The sequence below is a fragment of the Cervus elaphus genome, chromosome 25 (genome assembly GCF_910594005.1).
Source record: "Cervus elaphus chromosome 25, mCerEla1.1, whole genome shotgun sequence".
NCBI lineage: Eukaryota > Metazoa > Chordata > Mammalia > Artiodactyla > Cervidae > Cervus > Cervus elaphus.
Window position 1 is genome coordinate 40,347,924 of NC_057839.1, and position 12,883 is coordinate 40,360,806.

Genomic DNA, 12,883 nt, shown 5'->3' on the forward strand with positions numbered 1-12,883 from the left:
AGGTAGCTATGTATTATTTTTCATGAAAATGTCCTGTGTCTAACTTACAGAAGTAACTGCCAACACCCTGCTCTTCCCAACTGAGACAGATAAGAAGACAGCGTCTCCTGTATTTGTAACTCCCTAGATGGTTCAGGGGCTGCCTCAGCTCCATCACTGTTGAACAAGCTGTTCCTCTGCTGGGAAATGCCCTCTTTCTGCTCCAGGCTCTGTTAGCTGATACTTTCCTACTTTGCACTGACTTCACGCTACTTCTTGGTTGTTGTTGTTCAGCGACTCATTTGTGTCTGATTCTTTGTGACCCCATGGACTGCAGCATGTCAGGTGTCCCTGTCCTTTGCCATCTCCCGGAGTTTGCTCAAACTCATGTCCATTGAGTCCATGATACCATCCATCCATCTCAACTTCTGTTGCCCCCTTCTCCTCTTACCCTCAATCTTTCCCAGCATCAGAGTCTTTTCCGCTGAGTTGGCTCTTAGTGGTCAAAGTATTGGAACTTCAGCTTCAGCATCAGTCCTTCCAATTAATATTCAGGGTTGATTTCCTTTAGGATTGATTCCTTTCTGCTTAGCCAGAGTTAGCTTCTATAGCTTAAAACTAAGGTTCATGATTTATATTTTGACTCATTGCTCTGGTACAACGTTGTTGCTCTGAGTCTTTGTCCCTGTGTGATTATGAGCTGGAAATATCCCATCTTTGCCCATCAGCCTAGGGCAAAGTAATGCAGAGCAGATCCTCAACAAATTGCTAGTTCGTTAATTTACAAATGAATGACTTAACTGATGAAAAAAGTTTCCTATGAAAACCCCAGGTCATAAAAAGACAGCAAATGACCCTGATACGTCTCCAGTGGCTGAGGAGAAGTGTGGCCCATTCTAGTTAGCCTTCTATTCCTATTTCAAGAAGACAAAGGCAGTCACAGAGAGTTCTGTAGCATTTAATTAAATATATGATTGTAACACACATCGGATATATGTATTATACTTAGCAGCTCTGCAGAATGTTTGTAATGCATGTGGAAAGTACACAGTCAAATCAGAGACTTTCAGTGTAGTGAACAATGGATATGTTAAAGAATACCTTCAAAGAAAAACCACTGGACTGGCAGAAATGCCATCCAATCTGCATCATTCTAGCTGTCTGATCACATATGCTCACAATCTTCCTAGCCCATTCCAAGTTTTGTAGTCTGTCTCGAAACAGTCCATGCCTGACTTTTCTGAAGCCAATTCCCCTGAAAATCAAATGAAGGTAAAATGTCTGTCGAATAAGCCAAGGTTTTCTAGCTTCAGATATGGTTGTTTAATTGACCAATTTTGCTGCCTAATTATCAATTTTCATTTCATGCTATAAGAACAAACAGTTTGCATCTCTGGTTTATACACTGTCTCTGACCAGGAGTTTTTCTGTTTTAATGAAATCCCAAAGGGGGTTGGTCAGAACAAACTTGTCATCTTACATTATACACAGTCCCTGAGTACATAATCAAGCATTAGCAGCAGTTATGATTATAAGAGTATGATACATAGATTTTACACACCTCTGGTAACAGACATTCACACACTGAATTCAAATGATAATCTGCGTCAAACAACATTAAAACAGATTTTAAAGCTGGAGGGAACTTGATCTTCCTTGAGACCTATCCCTTTCTTTCTTTGACAGATGATTTATTTACATGAGGGATACAGTTACACCTTCCAGTCCTGACTTGACATGTAAGGTTGAGTAACTTACCCGTCCTGTCCATGTCCCAGTTTTCACATAAGGCAAAGATGATGATAATAAGTAAATAGGACCTCTGTGACTAAGGTGCAAGAGGCTTGTGAGGTTTCCTGTGATAACCTGTTTCTTGAGACTTGGTTCACATTTCTCCAGAAGGTAAAGACCCCACGTCCACCTGTTGGCAAATGTCTCCTGCTCACATGCCAGGCAGATTCTGCTTTTCCTCCACACAGATGGGCACCCCTTTTTGTGGCATTTTCCCTGACTGCCTTCCAACAGGGCACTTTAAACATATCTCCATTACAGCATTTTGTGTTGTTATAACCACTCATTTTGAAAGCTACCTTTTATTAGATATTTAAGGGCAGGGTCCCAATCTTGTTTGTCTTAGACCTCCCAGACTACCACTGTGGCTGGCACAGAGCAAGATTTCCATAAATACATACCAAGAAAACTAAATGGATAATGCTATGGAAGTGCTTTGAAAAATCACAAAAGCACTGAGCAAATCTAAGGGATTATGGGACTATAGTCATTACTACTGATTCAGAGAAAAGGCCTTGGAAGGCACAACTCTGCACTGATCTGATTATCATTAGGCATCTAAGCCAAAGATAAGGTCTATTAGTCCACTATTTAAAACTCCCTTCAGAGACATCACAAAACAAAACCAACACAAAAACTAAAAAAAAAATAAAAAACTTAGTCTCCTACCCAAACAAACTGAAAACAGAACAAAGAAAAAAATGCAAAATGTAAACAACAGCAACAAGAACAACAAGGACCAACTCCTAAACAGCAACATTGATCTTAGACTGGTGTCCTTCTTGGTCTATGTACACCCAGAGTCAGGGTTGTGTTGGGGGTGGTCTGGGGATCTGTGGAAAGGGATCAACTGAACTCCCCTGAGCTGAGAGTGCTCTGCTGTCTTGACTTGGCTTGAGACAGTCTCTAATTATTTATCTGGACCAAGAAATGCAAGAGGACACACATCATATATTCTCTAAACCTTCAAGAACATGGCCACAATTGGCTCACGTGCAGCATGGGCTTGTAATTCCTTCTCCGTGAAGTTTTTGGCAGCATTCATACTGGTAGAAATTGGGGACAGCAGATGTATTTGGGTTGGGGAGTCTCTACACACAGAGGAGAGTTTGCCTTGGCTCGTTGCTCGAATACATCAGTGTCCAGAGTCAGTAAGAGGTTCTTCCATTATCAAGGGAAGTCATTGGGTGGCAGGAGCAAGAGGGTCCTAACAGTAAGTAACAATAGAAATTCTGGGCTTCTAGTTGATTCTCCTTTAAGCACTTGTTAAGAAAAATGGAATAAAATGGGCTTTGTAGCTTTTTGTAGACATGGCTGGTTGTGGTGCTTCATACATCATGAGACCATTCCTCCCCACCATCTTCCTTGTAGCTCTTTTAGTTCTAGTGAACATAGGTCCCCATTTTCCTGGGACATTTCAGTTTACAATTATTGTCCTGGAGTGATAACTTATAACTTTCCTTTTCACCTGCAAAAGTGACCCAGTTTGGACAATGCATTATACCAGGGATCCCCGACCTCCATAATCTAATGCCTGAAGTGGAGCTGATGTGATCATAACAGAAATAAAGTGCAAAATAAATGCAATGCACTTGAACCATCCTGAAACCATTCCCACCCCCACCGCATCATCCTTGGAAAAATTGTCTTCCATGAATCTGGTTTCAGGTGCCAAAAAGGTTGGAGACAACTACATTATAGAGTGACCAGGATCTAGGTGAAGTTTGGCACTGCAGAGTAGGACAGTCCCTGACTGAGGAAGCCATGTGACTTGGAAGAGACTCCAGCTAGACTCCTGGGCAGCAAAACTTGATTCTACCTCTTGCTGAGTGGGGAACATGGACAGATTAATTTAAACCACAGTTTCATCATCTGTGACACAGGGAATAATGCTAATTGAGCCCACCTCCCAGGATTACTGTGAGGATGCAGCGAGACAAGATGTGCAGAGGACGCAGCACTGCGCTGTGTACACAGTGAGTCCTGATCATGGTATCCAACACCCTGTTCTCCTTTCCCTCTTTCTTCCCTTGCTCCCTTTCTGTCCTCCCCAACCCTCTGTCATTTCCTCCATCCTTCCTTTCCCTCTTTCCCTTTTTTCCTTTCTGAAATAAATGAATCATGGCGTTGCCTGAAACAGAATGCCCCTGTCTCCTGCCTCCTGCCCCAGAAGCGCTGCTTCAGAACCCTTGACCAGGTAGACGGACCACGTTCAATTTGTTTGTTTGTGCTGTGGGGGAGAGTAGGACTCAGTCATCTTCATTCACCATGATGGTTCTGATCTTGGGTTTCTTACAACTCACTGGTTTTGGTAGAAGCTGGACATGGTGACATAGGCTTCTTCTTGACTTGATCCAAAGGAAGTGAGGATGGGCTGCCCCTGGGCAACAGGGTTCAATGTCAGGATTCCGGGTTGGAATGGAAACGGAGGGCGCAGGGAGCTGTTTGTAGTTCCAGGTCCAAGCAGCATGTCCTGGTACACTAGAGGTCTGCTCTTACCACCTTCCCTGCCATTAGGAGACCTGGAGGAGGGGAGCCCAGGGGCGTCACACACACTGGCATTCCCAGCCAGGCATCTGAATGGTGACTCTCGGAAAATTTTAGGGGTAATGCCTGCTTGCTCGGAAGGCCAGCTGGGACCCTGCATCCCGCCTCTGAGCCTCTGCTTCTCACTCTCCTCTAGCTGCAGAGAAAGAGGGTCTTGCAGGAAGCCTTCTGCTTCATCTCTAGCTTGAATGCCATCCACCTTATGAATCTGGCAGTCCAGGAAACTTTCAGGATTGAAACTCACATTCAAATTCTGCATCAAAAAAGAGAGAAGACATTAAGACTACACCAGACAGACACATCACCAAATGATCTGCTCAGGAAAACAGCTAAAGAACTTTCTGACAACGGTTTATAGGGAATGTCAGAGAATTACCCACATTCTAGCTGACTCTTTGCCTCTGAAGGTGTTGTGACATTTCAGTGTCTAAAGTGACCACTTGCCATGCCCTCCATCCCTGGGGAAGCCCAGGAAATTCTGAGACTTGTATTGCATTTTAGATTCCTGCTTCCAGAAACTTGCTGCTGGCATCATCTGAGGGACCCTGGTTATGTGATGCACAAAAGACCAGTTGAGGTTCAGCCTGTCTGCATCCTACAATGTCATTCTTGGCAATTGCGATGACTTTGACAGAGTGACAGAAGTATCAGGAGCACTCACTTTTTTTGGTTTCTTGCACAGTTGTTCCAGAGTCTTCTTATGATCAGGGAGACTGGGCCATATGATAGGCTTAATTCTGAAATAAGAGGACATTGACGATGAGATGAAGGAGTAAGGAGCAGACACATAGATCTTCCCACTTATTCTGAGCTAGCAGTCAGAAGAGCAGATTTTTTCCCTTGGCTCTGCCACACTATGTGGATGACCTTGGACAAGTGACCTGCTTTCTCTGGGCCTCAGTGTCCCATTGGTCCATGGAGAGGTTGGACCAGAGACCGTGGTCAGTGATCTATTCTGTGAACAAGACAACAAAGATATACTCCTGGGAAGGAGCCCCAGAGAAAAGGGACAATGAGGCTTGGCAATGGTGTAGCAATGAAAGTAAAATATGATCTGCTCATCTACTTCCCAGAATTGGCATTGTCATTTTATTCTTCTCTTCACTGGCAGCAACTCCTCTGTGCTGATTTTGGTGGAAGAGAGACATATTTTCTAAGTTGCCCAGGGAAATTGCTTTAGGTTGGTACTTTCCAAACTGAAGTATCTTGGGGATGTGTGACACTCTGAGGACATCTTGCTAAAACATTAATAACCTGATGGGTTGTGTCTAAATGATGAAATAAGCATGGCCTTCTCATGGGGCAGAAGGCCAAAGGGCCTTGAGTTTGTGTGCTGAAGACTCAAAAACATCTGCATTTCCCAGGGTGCCTTTACTTGCAGAAGCTTTCTGGAGGGATGGCTCTTAGTCTCTTAGGACACTTTAGTGGAAAGGTTTGAGGGGAGGGCTTGCCTTGTGTACAGTTTATATATTTTTACCTCTTGTGAAATTAACTATGGGAATTCATCACTGCCTGAGGATGAGGGTGGGCACTGTAATTCCTGAAATACCTTATTTCTCTTTGTAGTTTTCTTATCCATAAATACGATTAGAGTTCTGTCTGGAATCGCAAATAACCATAACCACTCTCTTGATTAGTAAAAGAAATTCACCTTTTTTTCCATAACACACAGGCCAGAGTGACCATCAGAGCCACAGAGAAGAAGCTCAGAATGCTGATAGTTAGTAACACAGGATCTGTCTCCCCTGGAAGGCAAGGACAGATCTTGGTTAGTAGTCGTTAAGCATGTGATGGGGGAGACTTTCAGGATGCTTTGAGTTTATTGAATAACTTGAGCCCATTTAATATTTCTTGAAAGTTTGCTTTTCAGTAAAGAGGATGATGTACTAGCTTTTATGGGGGAATTTTAGCTTCAGTAAGCGGCACTGTTGCCGAAACTCAGCCTCTGTTTACTGGTCCTGAATAGAAACACGGAGACAGTGTTTTGAGTGAATTACAAAAGATAGATTTTATTGTTTTGCCAGGCAAAAAGGGTCACAGTGGGCTAATGCCCTCAAGACTATGTGACCTGCCTTGGATGGGGGAATGAGAAGTCTTATAGTATTCAAAGAGCAGAGCATGATTAGCTTATGGACATTCTTCTGATTGGTTGGTGATGAGGTAATGGGGAGTCAGCATCACCAGCCTTCTGGTTCCAATCAGTCTAGGATCTATGCTCTGGAGTCTGGCAATTTTCGTCTGGTGGAGGTCTGTTTCCTGTTAAAAACAACTTGGGAATGTGTATCAGGTCTTTATCTGCATCTTTCAGGAAACTGTGAAATGCTAATTCTGCTGTGTGGTGGATTTGTAACCTAAACTGTTTCCAGTTCACCAGTCCAGTGGCTTCCCAGGTTGCTCAGTGATAAAGAATCTGCCTGCCAATGCAGGAAACATGGGTTCAATCCCTTGGTTGGGAGGATTCCCTGAGGAGGAAATGGCTACCCACTCTAGTATTCCTGACTGGAAAATCCTATGAACAGAGGAGCCTGGCAGGCTACAGTCCATAGGTTCACAAAGAGTGGGACACGACTGAGCATTCATGCACATCCCAGCCCAACAGCTATTTTATGTTTATATATCTTTGCATGTGCCAATTGTTAACTCTTGAGTCAGCTTTTTACTTCAAAAGACAAGGATACAGGGGCTTGTACATAGTTTCAGCACTGACTTAGGTGACTAGGTCCAGAACACCTGTTACCTGAAATTTAAAAGGGACTCAGCATTAAAGATAGCAGCACCCCCTGCCTGACTCCCGCCACCACGAGAAAGAAGCTACAAGCAAGGGATAATGAGGGGATGCTCTTCCCTATAGTGGCCTCAGCAATTCCCAGGGTGACGAGAGGAGGCTGGTACAGCAGAGTGGTTCTGCTCATCCCCTAAATGGAAGGTATATGGGGGGGTGTTTTGGGTTCCCAGTGGTCTGCCTGAGTTGTGTTTCTTTGGTTCTTCTGGATGTTCTCAAATTCTTAGACCCGTGGGATATCTTCATTCTTCTAGAAAAGGAGGGATGGGAAAACCACATCAGCCTACCCATCTGCCATCTGCAAAGGTATTCCCTGAGAAGGGCCTTAGAGAAATGGAGCATTGGGATCCCAGTCTGAACTGGTAAAACTAGAGGCATTGGTGGTGTTTTTGTTTAGAACAAGAGGCTCCCAGGAGCTCCTAGGGACAGTTGAGTCCTGACAGCTTGTGTCAGCCAAGCAGCTACTGACAGTCCTAGTCCCACTCTGCCTACATTCTTCACAAAGGGGCAAAGACGGCAGGTCATTTTTCAGAGAAAGTGTAAGAATGCCCTCTGGGAGCCCTAACTTGCGGGTTCGCTTCGTGTTTCTGCCTCTCACTGTCACTCACACACTTTGACAGATAAAGTACCAGGGGGAACAAGTTCTAGTCACTTCTCACCTGTGCCATTGGTCTCCGGAGTTCTGAAGTGGAAACTTGGACTCCATTCACTCCAGAAGCCTTCAAAATAGTTGGCATAAGGGATGGACCGAACTTTAATCTCATACATGGCATTGGGTTGTAGTTTTCTCTGTAGAAGTGTCAGCTTGGTGCTAGTTAAATTCACACGCTGAGGAGCAAAAAAAGGCACTACATTTTTAAGGTGGAAAAAGAGGCGTTAGCCATGATTCCCAAATCATTTCGAGCTGAGTGTCTCTGGTCATGTGGGCACTCTCTTGAGGCTGTCTCACATTAGTTAGACAAAGGGGCTCTGAAGTGGTGGTGTCAGCAGCAGAACTGGGGCAGAGTGAGCGTGTGAGCTCACCAACGATGCTGCCGGTGGTCAAGGAGGGCAGTGAGGCAATGGGTCTCTATCTTTAATCAGGTGAGTTGGGCTCTTCCACTCGGGTATCAGTCACTCCCAGGCTCCCACCTTACTTTCTACATTTCAGTATCTTCTTTTTCTTTCTCTCCCTTTTCACACCCCAAGGAGAGATGAAAGGGAATGGTAAGATTAGTGAGCAAGAATCATTTTCCTCTGGAGAGATGTCATTTTTCATTGTGAAAAACAATACAGAGACACAGTCTTTCCAACACTGCCTATCATCCTTAAGAGGAAAAAGTGTTCTATCAATCTGATGGGGACAAAGTAATACCCGTTGTTACTTTCATTTGTATTTATCGGATTGTTAGTTTTTTTATACTGATTTAAATTATATATTTCCTATTCCGTGAGACATTTCCAACTTCCTTACTAGTTTTTCTATCACCTTATTTGTCCTTTTCTTAATATTTTATAAGACACCTTTCTATTTTAAGAATATTAACTATCTGTCAGTTGTATGTGTGGCAATTTAAGCCTAATTTCTAATTCGCTTTATGATTTTGATTATTGCATGTGCTGATATTTATAAACATCTATTTTTATGTAGTTACATGTTTCCATGTTATGCTTTCTTTTACTGCTTTTATGCTTAGAATGTTCTTCTTCATCTTAGGATTATATAAACATTTATCTGTAAATTTTTTAGCCTGTTTGGAGTTTCACTTTTACATAATTTCTTTAAATCATCTTCTATTTTAATTTTTTTTGTTGTATGGGGCAAGTTAAGCATTAAACTTAATTTTTCCCAGTTAACTGATTGTCCTGGTACCATTTATTCAAAATTATTCCTTTCTCTGCTTTCCCACTGATGCAATTTTCAGATAAACCCCAGAAGAGGATGGGCTCAAGGGCACCTACTAGTTTGTGTGTGTATGTGTCAGTGGAGATAGGAGGAGGTCTGAGGTGGGCATTACACCTATATAAGTAGTTTGTAGCAGCAAATTGCAAACACAAAAGACCAATCGTGGCCTGAGAAAAGAAAATAGTATGGATAAGTAGGATCTCTTTCCCCCTGAGAAAGCAACTGTCATGCCCTGAGACCTAATTCTCTTCCATTTTCTCCTCGATACAGATTGTGGAGCCAGTCAGACCATTCCAACTGCAGGGACTCATGGAGTCTAAATAACTGTCCAGCTTATAAGGATGAAAATTAAGCTGTTACTTCAAGGATTTAAGAACTCAGACTTGAGAAAAATTGAAGGACATATTGCATCTCCTCTCCTACTTACTTCAGGCTATTTCCCACAACTCCATCAAACCAGATCGTGGCTACAACTTGATGACTTTTCTTTCTTTTTTTTTTTTTTTTTGCCTGCTTTGCCTGTGAGAGTTGTGCTAAATGTGATTCTTTTTCAGGCTCCCAGATAGAGAGGATGAATTTGGTCTCAATCTATAATGGTTAATATATGTCATTAAGAAACATTATAAAGACAAAAAATAGGGCAAGGAAAAAAATGAGAGCTAGGACAAGAATGCACCAGAGAAGATCCAGGTTTTGTGAAGCTTAAACCTTTTACACTTTGGGGAGATTTTTTTTTTTGGGGGGGGGGAGATTTTTTAAATAAAGGGTTCATTTCAAGCATAAAATTTCTAGGGACATTTCTCAGGTAAAGATACCTCTGAGATTATAAAATACATAGCATTAAGAAGTTTCTATTTTATAGTTTTTATATACTTTAATCTATACATATAACTTACTTATTAAGATACTTTTATACACATCTGCATAAATTTTACAATGCATAAATATAGTTGGCCTACATACCATCCAATTATTTTCTTTTTTTTCCTGACGGTAGGCTACCTCATGTATTAATACTTTCACATACTTCTTCTGCAAGTGTGATGTATTAAATGTCACCACAAAGTCATTTGCTCCCTCACGATAGACGACTCTGACGTCAAAAGGAGCCTCAGGTTTAACTGGAAAGGAAAAAGAAATGAGGTCATTCTATTGAGTAATCAAGGAAACAATTATAATTTTTAAAGTTCATCTACTCTGAAAATCACATTCCTTTCTTGGATCAGTAAAACACATTTCTTATTCTTCCTGGTTCAAAGTATGACTCCCTGGCAGCTGGGAGTCCTGGGTGTGGTCTTGTGAAGGATGTGGGTGGAAGTGATGTGTACCATCTCCCATCCTGACCCAGAGCCCCCACACGCCTGACTACCCGCTGGATCCCCTTCCGCTACTTGGCGTCATAGGTGGAAGAGAGTGAAAAGCCACAGGATGAAGGAATCCTGAATGTTGCTTGAAGGAGCACCTCCCACAGGTTAGAAACACCCATTTTGGCTCTCACATCAGCAAGAAACAAACTCACGGTATTGGAGAAATCTGTTTTAGGGCTTATTAGTTATAGTTGCTGGTACTAATATTACATGAAAACACATTCTCTTCTCCTTTTGAGTACTAGAGAACTTGTTACCAACTACCCCAAAGCAGGAGTATTTGAACTTTGAGTATTCATTATTCCAATAAAACTGGGGCCTTATACATTGTTCCAATAAAACTGGGGGCCTAATCTCAGCTACCTGGAAGCTGGGTGTTTGCACCCCAGCTCTGGCTCATAACTTTCAGTGTGACTGCAGGCTGCCCGCTCCTTCAGTCTTGTCTGCATTAGCTCTAAGCTCCTCTCTGGCTTCTTCCTCCTGCATACCTGCCTAGGATCATAGGCATTAGATATGAAATGCTGTTGGAGGAAGAGGTATTAAAACAAATTCTGAGAAAGGTGCTGAAATCCTAAAAGTCCAAGTGTGTCAGGCTACCTCCCACCCTTGACTTGGGGCTTCCCTGTCTTGACCTCTGCTGGCCTTTCACTAATGCCTGGGAAGTTAGTTGTCTAGGGATGGGACAGCTACTTGTTTCCATGGCTGATTTCAGACAGAGCTTGGGGGTTGCATAGGTTAAAACCTAACCTAAACCTATTGTTCGTGAGAGAATGTGTGTTCATCAAAATTTCACTCAGTAGATTGAGCTGGATTTCAGGCTTATGTGAGCTGGGCTTCAAGATTGACTTACTGACCCATTAAATGAGCTCATATGTTGAAGTTTAACCCCCTTGTCATAATCACTTGCTTGTAGTGGTGGTTGCCCAAGTGTTTCCATCCTTGATTCCCCTAGAGGTACTGAAAAAGAGGAAGTGGTTCTGTCTTTACCCTTGGATATCTTGTGCAAGGGGACGTTTACCCTTTTTTACCCTCAGAGGTACTATAAAAAGGCAAGATACCCCAAAGGGAAGCAGGAGGAGAGGTCGTGGGTGTAGAGAAACAGACCAACAGAGAAGACTGTCAGCCCTCTGACACCTGCCAAGCCAGTTCCTTCTTGCCATTCGAGACAGTGATTAAGACTCACATTCTCAACAAAACCTCTGATACTGAATTCCTTGCCTCATTCCTATCTCCCAAGGCCTCTCAGTAATGGGAGAATTGAGGGAAGAACAGACCAATGTTGATTATACACATATTCAGTGTCAAATTTACTTATACCATCTTGAGTCAATGATCACTCAAAGCCACTATACTGATGAGGAAACTAAGAGGTTAATTAGCTCCAATAAGTGGTTCCAGACCCTAGTAAGATAAGCTGAAAGAGAGTGTTAGTCATTCAGTCATGTCACAACTCCATGGATTGTAGTCCACCAGACAGCTTCTCTGTCCATGAAATTCTTCAGGCAAGAATACTGGAGTGGGTAGCCATTCCCTTCTCCAAGTGATTTTCCTGACCCAGGAAAATCAAGTCTTCTCGATTTTCCCAAGAAAACCCAAGTCTTCTAGGGTATAAATCTAAGTCTGTTTCATTCTGAGTCTCACTCTCCTTCACTTTATTTATTTTTAAAAATTTTATTTATTTATTTATTTTTTACAGTAGTTCCTTTTTGGTTATCTATTTTAAATAATGCAGTGTGTACATGTCAATCCCAACCTTCCAATCTGTTCTTCCTCCTCACACTTCCCACCTGGTAACTATAAATCTATTCTTTAAGTTCATTCTGTGAGTCTCTTTCTGTAAATAAATTCATTTGTAGGGAGAACAGTATGGAGCTTCCTTCAAAAAGCTAAAAATAGAGCTACCATATGAGCCAGCAATCCCATTCCTGGGTGTACATCCAGAGAAAAGCATGGTTTGAAAGGATACATACACCCCAGTGTTCATTGCAGCACTGTTTACAATAGCCAAGACATGGAAGCAATCTAAATGTCCATTGACAGATGAATGGATAAAGATGTGATACATATATACAATGGAATATTACTCAGTCATTAAAAAGAGTGAAATAATGCCATTTGCAGCAACACAGATGGACCTGGAGATAATCATACTAAATGAAGTAAGTCAAACAGAGAAAGACAAATACGTGATAGCACTTATATGTGGAATCTAAAAAGAATGGATACAAATGAACTTGCTCTCCTTCATTTAGCTTTCATTTCTGTGCCTCACTCTCTCCTACTGGCTTCCTCAGGCTCTCCCACACAGGTATGCTTCTAGCCTCAAAGATGTGTTTGAGCAAATTAGAAAAAGGTGTTCATCCCTCAAGCAACATTAAAAAAAACTTTATTTATTCTTGACACAACCTGAACTATGATATCAGTTTACCTTGACAAGAAAAGGGGAGAAATAGAAAACTGCCCCTCCAGACTTTACTTGGGGCTCACACCTAGAGAAGGGAGTATAAGTAACAGGGCAGGTGGCTTCTGGAG

The 12,883-nt window shown here is 42.2% G+C and overlaps 1 protein-coding gene across 1 annotated transcript in view; it reads right to left on the reverse strand.

The window, feature by feature from the left end:
• Positions 1–916: 916 nt before the first annotated feature.
• The window catches only part of IL7R (interleukin 7 receptor), a 31,697-nt gene continuing 19,730 nt past the window's right edge, over positions 917–12,883 (reverse strand). The window contains exons 4-8 of the mRNA XM_043887761.1: positions 9,948–10,105; positions 7,759–7,927; positions 5,969–6,062; positions 4,979–5,054; positions 917–4,570 (exon numbers count right to left, since the gene is read on the reverse strand). Coding sequence (XP_043743696.1) covers positions 4,070–4,570; positions 4,979–5,054; positions 5,969–6,062; positions 7,759–7,927; positions 9,948–10,105 — 998 coding nt within the window. The 3' untranslated portion in view covers positions 917–4,069. The remainder of the gene's footprint in view (positions 4,571–4,978; positions 5,055–5,968; positions 6,063–7,758; positions 7,928–9,947; positions 10,106–12,883) is intronic.